The sequence below is a fragment of the Chenopodium quinoa genome, unplaced genomic scaffold (assembly GCF_001683475.1).
Source record: "Chenopodium quinoa cultivar QQ74 unplaced genomic scaffold, ASM168347v1, whole genome shotgun sequence".
NCBI classification, from domain to species: Eukaryota; Viridiplantae; Streptophyta; class Magnoliopsida; order Caryophyllales; family Amaranthaceae; genus Chenopodium; species Chenopodium quinoa.
Window position 1 is genome coordinate 83,151 of NW_018743518.1, and position 14,973 is coordinate 98,123.

The 14,973-nt window shown below is 35.8% G+C and overlaps 2 protein-coding genes across 3 annotated transcripts; both read left to right on the forward strand.

Annotated features, from left to right (window-relative positions):
* The first annotated feature begins 1,534 nt into the window (after window positions 1–1,534).
* Window positions 1,535–5,497, forward strand: LOC110739955 (DCN1-like protein 4). 2 transcript variants are annotated; one of them, XM_021920436.1, is made up of 9 exons: window positions 1,535–1,780; window positions 2,287–2,371; window positions 2,877–2,951; window positions 3,054–3,090; window positions 3,267–3,350; window positions 3,473–3,533; window positions 3,630–3,736; window positions 4,022–4,087; window positions 5,050–5,169. In XM_021920436.1, exons 1-9 carry the CDS (start codon window positions 1,702–1,704, stop codon window positions 5,074–5,076), a joined length of 621 nt encoding a protein of 206 aa, XP_021776128.1. In that variant the 5' UTR covers window positions 1,535–1,701; the 3' UTR covers window positions 5,077–5,169. The 2 variants fall into 2 exon arrangements, with proteins under 2 accessions (XP_021776128.1, XP_021776127.1); XM_021920435.1 differs by having other exon boundaries at window positions 1,536–1,780; window positions 5,136–5,497.
* Window positions 5,498–12,637: 7,140 nt separating this feature from the next.
* On the forward strand, window positions 12,638–14,446 carry LOC110739956 (uncharacterized protein At2g39795, mitochondrial-like). The gene is made up of 3 exons (XM_021920438.1): window positions 12,638–13,048; window positions 13,437–13,771; window positions 14,078–14,446. The coding sequence occupies exons 1-3, from the start codon at window positions 12,836–12,838 to the stop codon at window positions 14,235–14,237; spliced, it is 708 nt and encodes a 235-aa protein (XP_021776130.1). The 5' UTR covers window positions 12,638–12,835; the 3' UTR covers window positions 14,238–14,446.
* Window positions 14,447–14,973: the final 527 nt, after the last annotated feature.

The following is a 14,973-nucleotide window of genomic DNA, read 5'->3' on the forward strand; positions in this document are numbered from 1 at the left end:
GAATCCTTTGAGTGCTAGCCGCCTCAACCCTCTTTTTGTAGGCCTCCTACAAGATAAACATATAAACAAGAACAAACGAGGTAGTAAGTTATACAAATAAGCTAAACCAAATTGAGCCAACTATGACCTATATGACCTATTATTTGCACATTTTCTAAGTTTTTGACCAAATGAACTATTTCTTTCTCTAAACATGCATATTTTAGGTATTGTAAGGGGTTCATGACTTGAAATCACAAAAAACTACAAGTCCCTACGTTTTGGGACGCATTTGGAGCCAAATTGAACCAAGTATGGCCTATATGACCTATTCTTTGCCCATTTTATTCATTTTCGACCAAATAAACTATTTCTTTCTCTAAACATTCATATTTTAGGTATAGTAAGGGGTAAAGGCCTTGAAATCACAAAAAACTACAAGTCCCTAAGGTTTGGGACGCATTTTGAGCCAAATGGAGCCAACTATGGCTTGTATGACCTATTCTTTGCCCATTTTCTATGTTTTCGACCAAATGAACTATTTTTTTCTCTAAACTTCTCTATTACAAGTAGTCTAAGGGGTACATTCCTTGAAATGCCAAAAAAATACAACTCCCTAAGGTTTGGGACGCATTTTGGAGCCAAATTGAGCCAACTTCGAGGGAATATTTCGTCGTAACCCAAATATTCCGAAGGAATAAAAATCCGTCGGTAAGGACACTTTCCGACGGATTATTCCTACAAAGTCAATTTCCCTCGGAAATTTTGAATTTTTCGAGGGAATTAAATTCCGTCGGAAGCATTCCCTCGGAAATAAGCTTGTTTCTAGTAGTGGGAAATAAATTAGGGAGGAGAGAGGAGATCGAGAAGGTAGTTGGGGGGTTAATTAGGTGGAAAAGTGAAAAAGTGGGGCCCAATAACGTCTTAATTGGACATAAAACGTTACTGGGTAATGCTACCCAAACGTTTTGTAACTTTTGGGTAGTTCTAAACAAATAAAAAAAACGGGTAGTTGTTCACAAATGACCCTATCTTTAGGTTAGTTCTAGACAAAATTTCCTAAAAATTGCCTAGGAGTTCACAATTACAAAAGTGATGTAACCAAAATAACGTAGGAAGTATAATAAATAATGATATCATCCACCCTAAGCACTTATAATAATATCATCCGGCCTAAAACCTAAAGGTGGTTTTGTCTCACCAAGTATTGAGTAAGCGAGACTTTCACCTAATACTTTGTGATTACTGATTAGGTTTTTCTTCAAAAATAAAAACTTATGTAATTGGAATTTTATAAGAGAAATTAATGTCACATACATTAAAATTTTTCCTTAAAATTTATTTTTCTGTGTTAACCAAACAAGGCCTAAGTATATTATTAACTCATTATTTATTTATTTATTTTTATTGTTGTAAAAAAAAAAAATACAGGAGAGGACTGAGGAGAGTCGGCGTAGAACAAGAGTTCGCGGGACGGTAAGATTAATTAAAAAATAAAAATAAAAATAAAAATAATAATTATAAAAATAAAATACAGAGTATATTTATAAAAGCCCTCTTTCGTCCTTGAACTTCCTCTTATCTATCAGTAAAAAGCTTGAGAATACAAGGAGGCGAGGTCCGAGGAGGAGGAGGAGAAGAATTATAGCAGTGATATTTGTGTATCGTCCTCTTTCTCTCTCTTGTTTACAAGTTCCAATTTCTGGAATCAAGGAAGGAAGGATGCCTCGCGCTTCATCCAAAAAAACGGGGCAATCTAATTCTACCGCCGTTAACGCCTCCGTTGATCTCTTTCGCTCCGGTACCTTTTTCCTTTTTTAGTCTGTCATTATTCTTCATTTTCGTACTCTTTATTATTCCCAATCGAGGTTTTTGTTTTTTTTTTTTTGTTTTTTTAATATATTTTTTTAATCGATTGATTTCGAGTCTTACTTTCTGTGAATTTGGTGATCTTTTCTCTTGCTAAATCCTTCTTGAGGCGTGAATTGACTTATTCTAATTACAACAACAACAACAACAAAAAAAAAAAAAAAAAAAAAAAAACAAATTAAACCAACTTTATATGATCGATTAGTGGCTTTGAAAATCTTGTGCTAAAAAGAATAAAATCAACGTTAATATGCAACAGAAGTTGCATTATTTTTTAATTGTTGACCTGGATTATAAAGATGAAGAAGAAAAGTACAAAAGAGTAGCATTGTGGTGTTGATTAAATATAAGATCTTGTAAGGAAGGAAGTTTGATTTGTTGATTACATAGGTTATAAGTATTCGATTAATACGGAGTATCTGATTTGATTATGTGCAGCTACAAATAAAGCTAGTTCAAAGGAGCTAGAAAGAATTGATCAATTGTTCTATACTTATGCCAATAAATCATCGGGTTTCATTGAGTAAGTGTTGTTTACTTTAATTTTTGTTTCTTGGTTTTCGGAGACAAACTTTGTGGGAGTGCCTGTGCTTTTGCTAGTCATTCTCGTCTATTCCTATCTAGATACCAGTTTAATTCTCATTTATACTCTTCACACCTGTGATCCTTGTATTATTAACACACTACAGCTACTACAACTGTTTCTAATTATTCTGGATTTTTTTTTTGTGTCATTAGCTATGCGGAATTTTCATTTCTTTGTTTTATTTTACCATCATAAGTAATTTTTATTTTCTTTAAAAAAACTAAAAATATATGAGCATCCTATGTAAGAACTATGAATTTATGATCATATTCTGAAACAGTGAACTACTAAACAAATGTAATATTTTTTTTTTATTGAGATTTTACTGTTCAAGCACTTCCTTTACTCCTGGTTTTTTCTCAAATGTCTTCTTTTCCGTGTTTTTCTCCTTGTGCATATCAACGAGAATGTTTTTCACCCATGATTTTCTATTGTAACTCAGTCCGGAAGGTATAGAGACATTGTGTTCAGACATGGAAGTTGATCATACAGATGTCAGAGTATTGATGCTTGCCTGGTAAGATTGGCAAATGCAATCATTTTTCCGGGCACTTGTATCTAAATTGTGATATTTTTAGCCTGTCTTGAATATTAATTGTTTGCTTGCTCCTTGTGTCAGGAAAATGAATGCTGAGAAACAGGGTTACTTCACTTTGGTAAGCAAAAGTGTTAAGTTGTCTTTAATGAAGGATACTTAAACAGACAACTCTGTATACTGCTTGTCTGCTGTAGTTGGCAAATATTTCTCGTGGACCATAACTGATTATATTGGACAAGCCAAGCTTGATATGCTCTATGTGCTCCTTAAAGTTGAAAGCAATGTTTTCTGCAGGAAGAGTGGCGGAGAGGCCTTAAAGCTTTGAGGGTTGATACGATTGCAAAATTAAAGAAGACACTCCCTGAGCTTGAGAAAGAGGTATGTTTATCTTTGATTCTCCTTTCACACCAACTGTGCAAACAAGAGGGGGGAGGTAGAGAAGTGAGATATTGTTATTGTCTTGTGGACTTATGCTCACTGTTTACCTTCTTTTTCAAAAGGTTAGAAGGACATCAAATTTTGTGGACTTCTATCAGTACGCATTCCATTATTGTCTTACAGGTATGCTGCTTTCATGTCATGTGATAGCCTTTCAAATGTGGGAAGTTGATAATCTAGTGTTTTGTCGATTACAAGTCTCTATTTTCTGCTTTGCAGAGGAGAAACAGAAGAGTATAGATATTGAAAGCATCTGTCAATTGTTGGATCTTGTATTAGGATCCCAATTTCAAGCCCAAGTTGACTATTTTATCGAATATTTGAAAGTAAGCACTTGAACTGAACATGTGGTTTTGAATACTATGTAAAGCTGCTTTTACAATGTTCACTCAAATAGGTAAATAAGGCAATGGTTGTTGAATTTGCGGAGTCATAATGTTTTCTTTATATGGAGCTTTATCTGATTTAAGTTATACCATTTGACGTATATTTATAGAAAAACAACCAAAGGTCTGGAATCTGGATCCTCACCTTTTTCTTCTGCTGTAAAGATTGATGCTTAAGTTAAAAGTGATAATTGAATGAATGATTTGATTGTGTGTGCGCTTCAGGATCAGACCGATTACAAGGTCATAAACATGGACCAGTGGATGGGATTTTACCGCTTCTGCAATGAGGTATGGTGATATTTGTCCTGCATTTGAGTCCAATAATCCTTTAATCTGGTCAACCTTGAGTTGGTTTTTGTTGTAGATTGGATTTTCATTGTTTTTATTGGTAAAATCTTCCACCTGACCCTTGATCTGAAATGTAATGACGCTGTGCCTGCTTCAATAAGTAAGATAAGTGAACAACTTATTAGCTGTTTTAATTTATCTATATAAATTAGAGTTTAAGAATACTGATATTTTTAACTACAGTTGGACAGATACGCACTGACATGTTGCCTTTTTTAGCTCATGCCATGCCTCATGCATTGAAATTAATTTGAAATTTATGACGTCTATATGATAATAATGCTTCGGTTAAAAATGGAGCCCAATATCCGTGATTTTTTTGAATGGATTGCATTCCATGATATGTAGGGAGAAGTGAGTCACAACCTAAATGCTGTATTGGCTTTTTTTAAAAACTTGTACATGGTACAAGAATGTTTTTCTTCTCCCAGAAAGAACCTCATTTCTGCATTGCATAGGCTGCTTTGTCCTTTAAGAATCCTACTTCACTGTGGTTCTTTTGCCGGATATGGATTTATATAGTTTATTGAAAAGCAGCAAGAAAGTTAATAATGAAGTTCTATTTTTAATCTTCTCTTACTGATATTAGTGCTGATATAGTTAATAATGAAGTTCTTACTACCAATTGGATTGTAGTGCTGTAATTGAGTTTGTAGAAATTCCAAAATTTTGTTATTACACTTTTCTGCTGAGCTCCCTAAATTTTAATTCCTCTAGCCTTGGGTTGGGTCTGGCAACTTGCTACTTTTTCACCTATATTGGTGAGAGTGAGTCGAGTGTGTATGTTAAATATATTTCCGTCATTATATATTGGAATCTCTCTAATCTTGTGCCTAGTTTTGATTTATGTATTAAATTTCTTGCATTGTCGTCGTGGATGATTTTGAAAATATAACTGCCAGATGCGACTTTTGCCGCTTCTTTTATGAGCATTCGTTATGGAGAGATTCTTTATCAAAAGGTCTTATGTTCTCTGATATTTAATCAGATAAGTTTCCCAGACTTCAGCAATTATGATCCAGACCTTGCTTGGCCTTTGATCCTGGACAACTTTGTTGATTGGATGAAAGCAAAGCAAACCTAAATCAATGTCTTTCATCAAATGTCACTGCTGTCAGAGTCAACTGTTATCCTCTCATGGAGGTATCCTGAGACAACCTTGGTAGTTGGTAAAAGTTCTTGATCTTATACTTGTATGTGGAATTGCCAGAATTTGTTATGGTACCATTTTTAGACCACAGTAATAGATGGATTATCATTGTTCCATTTGTTAACTAACTCATGTGAAGTTGTATTTGCTGAATAATTTTTACTCGGTAGTTATTTCATTTATAGTGCTTTGCTTCTTAATCATATGTTTCAAACCCTTTTTTTTTTTTTTTTTAAATACAGTTGTTATTAGGGTGATGTCTACTGCGCTGGACTGCTGGTCATTGCAGTTTGGATTGTCTTTACATAATTGCATGTGGCAACACTAATCTTGATACATAATTATGGGTTGAGAGCATTACTCTTCCACTTGATACGTACTACAACAGTGCTACCTTCCTCCTTAGAGTCCTCCCAGAATATTATTACAATTGTGGGTTTAGATGTGTTTTATTAGGCCTAAATGCCTATTCCACCTTTCCCAGGCCTTTAGGTAGATGTTGGACCTCTAAAACTACTACTGTAGTTTGTTGCTATTTGCTACTGGTACTGGTGGTAGGAGAAAAGAAAGTGTCACCAATTTTGATTTGCAGTTATTATCATTAATAGTTTTGGAAGGCAGCGATGATGTAGTGAACCTCTTTGATAAGTTGCTCTCTATTTTCTTTTCTACTACTGTAGTTGATTCCCCTTTTCTTCTTTTCTGCGATGCTGCTGGATCTCTTCGTTGTTAACCTCTCTGGAGTCACACAGTTGCATATTATTCCTGTGCATTTAATGTGTTTTAGGAATCTCTAATTAACACTATCAAGTCTAATAATCTAGAACTTGCCAATTTGATGAAGGCAATTGACCTAAGTTGTGATGTTATTCCCAGTGAGCCTAATGAGCATCATTGCAGAAATGGTTGCAATTCTTGGTAATAAGATTCCTGTGAGAATTCCTCCATGACCTTCGTAAGTTGGAGGGGCACTCACGCGCTCCACAAGCATACTCAATAACTCAACTCCGTGAACTGCAGCGATACAAGTATTTATTAATTTTATCATACATAGTTACATACAAGAAAGTACCTTGTACACCAGACTGACCAGAGTGATAAACCTCGAGGCCGAGCCAATAAGCATAAGTGCATAATTATTGAAATATCATAGACATTGAGGTAAACTGGAATGGAACCATCAACATCAACATCAACATGAGTATTCATCTGACAAAACATCTTTAATCATGAAATCTTTTAATTAGCTGGCATTAGCATTACTAGGTTCTTCTAGCTATGCTATTGTTATCCTGTACTCCTGTAGTAGTGGACTATATAATAAGAATAGGAATCTACATTTTATACTAAAGTGAGATCCTTTTTGGGAGGGAATTTGCCCTCCTAAACTCTACTTTTTCATTTTTTTTTTCTTTTGAAAAATCAATAATTTATTTACAAATCTATATCTATAATTTATAATCTATCTACAATTTCTATTCCTACAATTTATAATTCATTAATTTATCTACAAACTTCATTATTTATTTATTTATGATTGACTATTGACTTACATTTATATAGCTAGAGACTTTTATATTTCAATTACTAATTTGTATTTATTTTAAAACTCGAGCATGGCTTGGGCATTATCTAGTGATTGGTGATGATTAGGGATGTCAAAGGGGCGGGACGGGGCGGATGTTGGCCTTCCCATCCTCATCCCCATCCCTGCGGCGGGTCCAAAATTCATCCCATCCTTGCCCCGCGGATATAATTTCAAAACCATCCCCGCCCCACTCCCACTTGGATATCCACCCCCACCTAATCCCCACCCAAGACCCGCCTAATCCTCGCCTCCTAAATATACAATCCTACATATTAGTGATATTACAATAAAAAAACGGCTATTTCACCAAATGCCACTGACCAATTGTGAAATTCACCAAATGTCATCCAACTTTTCAAAATTCACCAAATGCCACTGACAAATAGCATATTAACACCCCGTGTCATTAATGATGTCTGGACGTTAGATGGCCGTTAATGCAAAAATAATAAAACCCCCCTTCCTCCCTTACCCGTCACCCTCTCTTCCCCCACCAGCAGCTCCCCTCCTCCAACCCCCGGCAGCACCAGCTCTACTTCCCCGTCGGCCCGCCGCCCATTTTGACCTACCGTCGCCGTCGCCCACCCCCTCCCCTCCCTCGAACCACCAATCCACTATCACCGAAACCCCATTTCCCTCCCCTCGAACCGCCATCAACGAAATCCCTCTCCCTCCCCACGAAAAACCTACGAAATCCCTTTCTCCACCCTCGAAACCCCTTCCCTGCCGTAGCCCGAAACCCATTCTACTCCTTCCATGCGGTTTGGGTTGATTTCTTGGGATTTCGCAGCATTTAGGGCTGGGGCGTCGCGTTGGTTTCGCAATAAGGGGAAGGGAGAGGGCTAGATCGTCAGTTGGTTAGAGTACTGGGTTGTTGGTCACTGGCATTGAGGGGCAATGGTCGGTGTTCGCCGGCAGTCAGAGGCGGCTGTAGGTGGTCTTGGCAGGGTCGGGGACTGGTTAAGTAGCTGGTTAAGATTTTTTCCTAGAATCCGGCAACCTCCTTCCCCTCCCTTTCCTCGCACCCCCTTCGACCACCAATTGGTCGGGTTTAGGGTTTTCGGTCGAGTTTTGGGAAGTGGGTGAATCTTTAATGGAGTTTCGAATTTTGGGGTTTAAGGGTGGGTGGGTCGCAACGGGAAAGAGTAGGGGAAGGGGAGGACTTGCTTCGGAGGCCACCAGAGTGCCTGCCAGTAAAGGTGCAGGTCGCCGGGGGCAGGGTTTCAGGGTTTGGCGGCAGAGGGGGTGGCGGCTGGGGTTTAGTTGGTTTTCTGTTTTTTTTTTATTATTATTTTATTTTATTATTTTTTTTTTGGTTTTTTTATTTTTTTTTAAAAAAAGGACTAATCAGAAGGTGACACGTGACAAGTGGTAGGTCAACTAACGGTCAACTAACAGCTGTTAGTCATTAATGGCACTTGGTGAATTTTTTTTAAAAACTCGGTGGCATTTGGTGAATTTTGAAAACATCGATGGCATTTGGTGAATTTCGCAATTATTCAATGGCATTTGGTGAAATAGCCGATAAAAAAAAATATTATTGTTAATATTACACACTTTTTTTTGTTTATAATATAAATGTATTACAAAGTATTATATTTACTATTTTATTTTATATAATTATCTTATAATATGGTATAAAAGTAAAAAATTTTGTTTTTAAAAATATATAGATGTGGGAATGGGGTGGGGATGGTGTGGGTACGAAGTGGGGCAGAGCGAGCATCACACATGGCGAGTATGGTTTTTATCTCCATCCCTGCTCCACCCGCCAAACCGAAACCTATCTGGGGCGGGGATGGGTGGAGCGGGGATAGGGTGAGTCTCCTACTTGACCCGCCCCACTGACATCTAGGGGTGTTCACCGGTCCAAAACCGGACCTATTGGGACCGGGACTTGAATTAGGGAATTTTTAGGACCGGAGACCGGACCTGATTCAACAGGTTCGGGGTTCGGTTCCGGGTTAGACCTGAAAAATCAGGTCCGGTCCGGGTTTGGACCTGAATAGACCTGGTTTTGTTATTTTTTCGTTTTTTTTTAATAAATAACCTGTTGGACCTGCATATCGACCTGTATATAGACCTGTTTTGTGAATTTTAAACCAGTGCATAATTTAATAATTACATATTTGACCCTGTAGGACCAGAATGGATACAATACTGTCAATACAGATCTAACCTAAACCCTAATACATACACCCCTACGCACAACCCACCACCGCAACCTCCTTTCCTTCTACCACCCACCCCAGCTCACCCCTTAACCACACCATAACCCCAACAACCCAGACCCACCGATATCCACCCAGAACCCAGAAAAACGAAAAAATTGAAAAAAAAAAAACCCACCACCGTCCAGGCGTCCACCGCACCCACAACCCAGAAAAAACAGAAAAAAAATCCAAATTCCACACATACATCCGAACAAAAAACAAAAAAACGAACGAATAAATAAATAAAAAAAACAAGTTATACATAAAATTGTCAGAAAATCCAAGACAAAAAAAAACAGAAAATTCCGAAAAAAAAGATCTACAAACTTACATTACAAAATTTATAATTTTACATTACAATTCCATCAAAAAAAAATAATTATAATCGTCAATTGTATGAAAAATAAAACTAGATCTACATACTAACCTATATTAAACTAGATCTAAAGTACAAACTCTGGTGAGTGGTGACGACAGATGGTGAACGATGGTGGACGACGGTGGACAATGGTGCCTCGAATTTACCAAGTATAAAGCTGAGAAATCAGAGAAGAGGAAGAGAGAGAAAAGGTGAGAGTAAAATCGAGTTTACCAAGTATAAAGCTCGAACATGGATGAAAATAGAAGAGAGGAGCGTGAATGGAGGAAGAAAGAGAATGGAGGAAGAAATGAAGGGCGTGAATGGAAGAGAGAGAATTAGAGAAGAGTCTGGAGAAGGAGCAAGCCAGCAAGTACTCTACGCTCCTTTTTTACTTTGTTATATATTAAAAAAAAAAAAAAAAAAAAAAAAAATTACCGGGTTTCAGGTTCGGACCTGAAAACCCCAGTTTTAGACCTGATCCGAACCGGAACCGGAAACCTTAAATTTCAAGGACCAGGACCGGACTTTAATCTACAGGTCCGGATCAGGTCCGATTCAGATCGGTTTTCAGGTCCGGTCCTGTTTATGCACACCCCTACTGACATCCCTAGGGATGATTGGGGATCCAATCTGCGACAAGTACCTAAGTAGTAGCCGCGCTTAGGCATTAATTCCAGTGCCTTTTTTTCTTTCTTTTGGGTCATTAGACTCATTACATCTATTATTTGGTTTATAGTACTTTTTTGGGTGGATTTTGCATCTGTGAATTGGTTTGGATTTTTAAAGTTAATCTTGTGAGTAGAGAAGACGGGGAGGGGGAGGGTTGGTTACAAATTTCAGTAGCGGTCTTGATCTCGAATTTTGTTTACTGTAAAAATTTAAAATTTTGAGTTGATATTATCCAATATTTTTGGGACAAACTGGTTTCAAAAAAAAAAAAAAAAAAAAAAAAAAATAATAATTGGGACAAATTTGTCAAAGGACTAATTAAATCAAAAACTTAAACTTATGGTTGAAACCCATGATCAATTTATATGCTCTATCATGTCCCCTCATATGAGAGCCCATTGGGCTTGAAGTGTAGATGTAGCATGGGCCCCACCATACACAGTGTTTAATATTTCACTTTGAAAGGAGGGGTGAATGAGATTCGAACCCGTGACCTTTGTGTCACGCTGGCTCTTGATACCATGTTAAAACAATATGACGGCTTAATTGATTAAACTTTTGGGCTCTCATACCAAAAACTTAAGCTGATGGTTGAAGCCTAGAATGGATTTATATACTCTATCAAAACTCACAAAAGTAACGTTCAAATATTCTAAATACAAGATTAAGGAATACGAGTACTTGTGCTGTATGTACATTAATAAACTAAAATTTCACCAAAAAAACAAAAAATAAAAAAATAAACTAAACTAAACACAATTACAGTCTTAATGATACATCAAAGTATGACACAGTCAAATTTGGTATAATGTCAATGTACTAAAATGACCTTAGATATATTTTCTCAAAAAAAAAAAAAAAAGACCTTAGATATATACTTAGTACATAATTTAAATATTAGTAAAAGAATATTAAAAAACTTATAATCCCTTTGTTTCACAATTGATCTTCTAACTTTGATTATACACATTTGTCATTTGTCAATGCATTTATTTAACAAATTTAACTCGTTTTTACATGCATGAAAATCATCTTGATTTGTGTGACTAAAAACTGCTTAGTTAAACTTTAGGACTCATTTTGGTTCTTATGGATCAACTTGTGGTCAAAATTGACAAAAAAACCCCAAAACGCCTCAATTTGCGTGCTCGAAATTGTTTCAATATGCGTGATTAAGAAAATTTCTTTGCTAAAGTTTTAGGGGATCATTTAGCTCTTAAAAGTCCAAGTAGAGGTTAAAAATAACAAATTTACTAGAGACATCGATTTGCGTACTCGAAAATTGTCTCAATTTACGTGCCGAGAAAATTGCTCGGTTATAGTTTTCGGGAGTCGTTTTATTCCATAAAGTTTTGAAAAAATATCATAAACCTTTCGATTTGCGTGCCAAGAAATGTCTTGATTTGCCTGCCATAGGTTAATTAGGATTAATCCCTCCGTATTTTAATAAGTATTACACTTCCTTTTTTAGCAAAAAATTACATTTAATATTGTATCTTTCTTTTTTCACAGTCGCCACACAAACTCACTACTAGTTTTTGTATTATTTATTTCCTCTCACATTCATTATTTTTCAATAAACTATTAATAACCCCTCTATTTTTCTTTTATAATTTTTTAATACTCCAACTACCCTACTTACCTCTTATTTTATTTAGGTTAATTAAATTGCCTAAAACTATGTGCCGGTCAAAGTGTAACACTTATTAAAATATGGAAGGAGTAATAAAGGGTTAATTGCTAGGGTCCGTTTGGTATCGCTGTGGTTTTCTATTTTTGGTATTTTGTTTTTCAAAATCATATGATACATGTTATATGATATATAATGAGTTAAAAATTGGTTTAACTTATTAAAATCAGTATTATTACTATGAAAACTGACAACATGAAAGTGAAAACACTTTTTTCTTGTTTTCTTTTTTGGTTTTTTGTTTTAAAATAAATCAATAAACCTGAAAACAAAAACGATGTCAAACACGCGTTGAATTAGTGGTTTCACCTTATATAAAAGCCACAATTTTTTATAAGATGATTTTTTTTTTTTACTTAGAAAAATCCAAATTTTTTAAAAGGTTAATTAGCTTTTTTATATAAGGTAAAATTAACGATTTTTTTTTCAGAAACAAAAAAAAAAAAAAAAAAAAAAAAAAAAAAAAAAAAAACATTTCTAAAAATGACGACGTGAACGGAATTTAGATAAAAATAAGTAGTATGATCGTGGAATTTTAATTTCTTTTAGGGTCGTTTGGTTCAATAAGATGGAATGAATTGATATGGATCCTCATACTTGGGTTGGTATGGATTTTATATCCTATATCAATCTAAAGTTGTTTGGTTTAATCATGAAATAAATTCTCATGTTTGAGTGGTAGTATGGATTATGAATCCTTAGAGAAGGTGGGTATAAGATTCCAAGTGAATGGGGTGGAGTTAGAATCCCCTAATTATGATATTTCATACTTGAAAAGCCCAACTAAACAAATAAAAATATGGAATGAATTCTACATGCATTCCACTCCATTCCAAGAAGTTCAAACAAACCGCCCCACAGTGAATTTTAGAAATCGCTCGAGAATTTGGGGAATTTAATTATAATTTCCCAAAGTGGTTGTTGGGTTGTTTGTATGTCGTTGAAAGTTGGGTTGCTTTAGAAGCTTAGAACCCTAAAACCCCCCAAAAACCCCCAAAAACAAAAACCTGGGAAGAAATGATAGGACGAGCCAGAGCAATTCAATTGCTCCAAAAAGGATTAATGTTTGAAACCCAGAAAATAGTTTCCTCAAATCTGAGTTCTGGTTGTGTAAGAAGAAGCAGCAGCAGTTATGTCACCCAAATGAGAAAGTCGAGCATTGATGCAAATACCTTGCGACTTCTCCGCAATGAGATTCAATATGAAGTTGATTGTTCTCCTCTCCAACAGGTTTTTTTTTTTTTTTTTTTTTCTCCTTTAAATGCATTGTTTTTCAAGTCTAGTAAGTGATTCATTGTTTATTGTTGTTAGCTAACCCATGGTAAGGAAATCAATCATCCCGCTCTCTCTGATTAATTATCGGGATTAGTCAATCAAGCGCAAATCCATCTCTTAATGGATTAATTATGTGCATTGATGCAGATTTGCTAACATCTAATTATGCATACCAAGTATGTTTTAATAGACGAAATTGTTTATATTGTCAATGTCAATAACACCTTTTAAATTGTGGAATTAGAAGCTTAATTTGTTTTCTGTTATTAAATAATTTACCTTCACTCTTTAGAATCCTTCTCTTCTCTGTTGTGTATGGATTTTCTCATGTTTCTTTTCACAGCCACCTTTTGAGATCAATGGATTCAAGGTGGCTGAGCGGCCTGGTGAGCAGTGGATTAGCTTGGAAAAACAATTTGGAGAGAATGAAGTGATTAAACTCGAAGCCACTATGTTTAATGGTTCAGTCCCTGTTCCTAACCAGGGTGAGAAAGCTGGTCTGCCTGGCCAGGATGTTCAATTGCATATATCGATGATAGTTAGTATTTTCAAGAACAACTCTAACCAAGTCCTCGAGTTCGTCTGCTCTGCTTGGCCTGACACTATAGCAATCTCTAAACTTTTTGTGCGTCAGCAGGCTAAGGTGCCACTTAACCCTTATACCGGTCCTAAATTCAGGTAGTGATAATCTGCTAATCTAATCGTTTCCTGTTTGATTTGCTTATCTCATGAAATTAAAGGATACAAAATTGTTATAGGCTCATTTGGAAATAAGAGTCGTACAAATGTGTTGAGTTCCCTTTTAGTGAAGCTTCTATGTAGCTTTCTTATAAATTAAGGCAATCACTTGTGGCAGTTACTTTCTTGTTTAGCTATATTGATCTGCTGAAAAACTTGTGATTTTTTCCATTTTTCTCATCTGATAGTTTCTTCCCATGACCTAATTTGCTTATTCTTCCTTGCACCTACAATTTTTGTTTTTAGGGAGTTGGATGATGAGCTACAAGATTCACTGTATGAATTCTTGGAAGAAAGGCAGATAGATGATACACTTTGTGTTTTCTTGCACAACTATGTAAATTATAAAGAGAAGGCTGAATACATTCGTTGGATGAACTCTGTAAAGTCAGTGATGGAGAAGTAGCATGTTTGCCTCTAGATGAATGTGCTTGATGGCGCAACTTGAGCAGTTATCATGAATACTCAATCTATAATGGTCACTTGTGCTCTAATGTAAGTGATGGGATTTTCTGCAAGGATTTATTTTTCCATTTCGGCAGGTACAATTGTGATTTCCATAATAGAAAATAACTGCAAACTACTGCGTTATCTATGGGTTTTTGTTTTCGTTTTGTTTTGTTTTGTTTTATTTTTATTTTTATTTTTATTTTTTATTTTTATTATTTATTTATTTATTTATTTATTTTATTGTTATTATTATTATTATAAAAAATAACAAAGACCTACAAAATCAATCGATTTACAAGAAATTAGTAGGGAGCCGAGATACAATCTGGCCCTCACCTTTTAGCTATAGTGAACTCGATCCTGTTGAATATGTGAGCAGCTGCATGAGCACCGATATTTTGAGTCCTAGCAAACGTCTGAACCCGCTTTAGCAGCGCAACAACATCCTTCTCTAATTCCCCAATGAAGAAAAGGAGAAAGGAAGAAAACCATAGCCAATAGCTCTGCAACGCGCCCCATACTTGTCTTGCTTCCGCTGAGCCGCAACCAATACAAAACGACCAAGAACGAAGTCAGACAACCCAGATTGCGTCAAAGGAGAAGACCCCGTCAAGTCAACACATACATCAAGGCCTCTATCCCAGGAATAAAGCAACACATACATCAAACAACCCAACTTTAACCTCCTTTCT

Excerpts from the sequence above, each read along its gene's own strand:
- LOC110739955 (XM_021920435.1), top strand. The coding sequence starts at position 1,702 with ATGCCTCGCGCTTCATCCAAAAAAACGGGGCAATCTAATTCTACCGCC. Across the intron at positions 3,091-3,266 it reads AACAGGGTTACTTCACTTTG|GAAGAGTGGCGGAGAGGCCT; the intron begins GTAAGCAAAAGT and ends TGTTTTCTGCAG. Across the intron at positions 3,351-3,472 it reads TCCCTGAGCTTGAGAAAGAG|GTTAGAAGGACATCAAATTT; the intron begins GTATGTTTATCT and ends CTTTTTCAAAAG.
- LOC110739956 (XM_021920438.1), top strand. The coding sequence starts at position 12,836 with ATGATAGGACGAGCCAGAGCAATTCAATTGCTCCAAAAAGGATTAATG. Across the intron at positions 13,049-13,436 it reads ATTGTTCTCCTCTCCAACAG|CCACCTTTTGAGATCAATGG; the intron begins GTTTTTTTTTTT and ends TTCTTTTCACAG. Across the intron at positions 13,772-14,077 it reads TATACCGGTCCTAAATTCAG|GGAGTTGGATGATGAGCTAC; the intron begins GTAGTGATAATC and ends TTTTGTTTTTAG.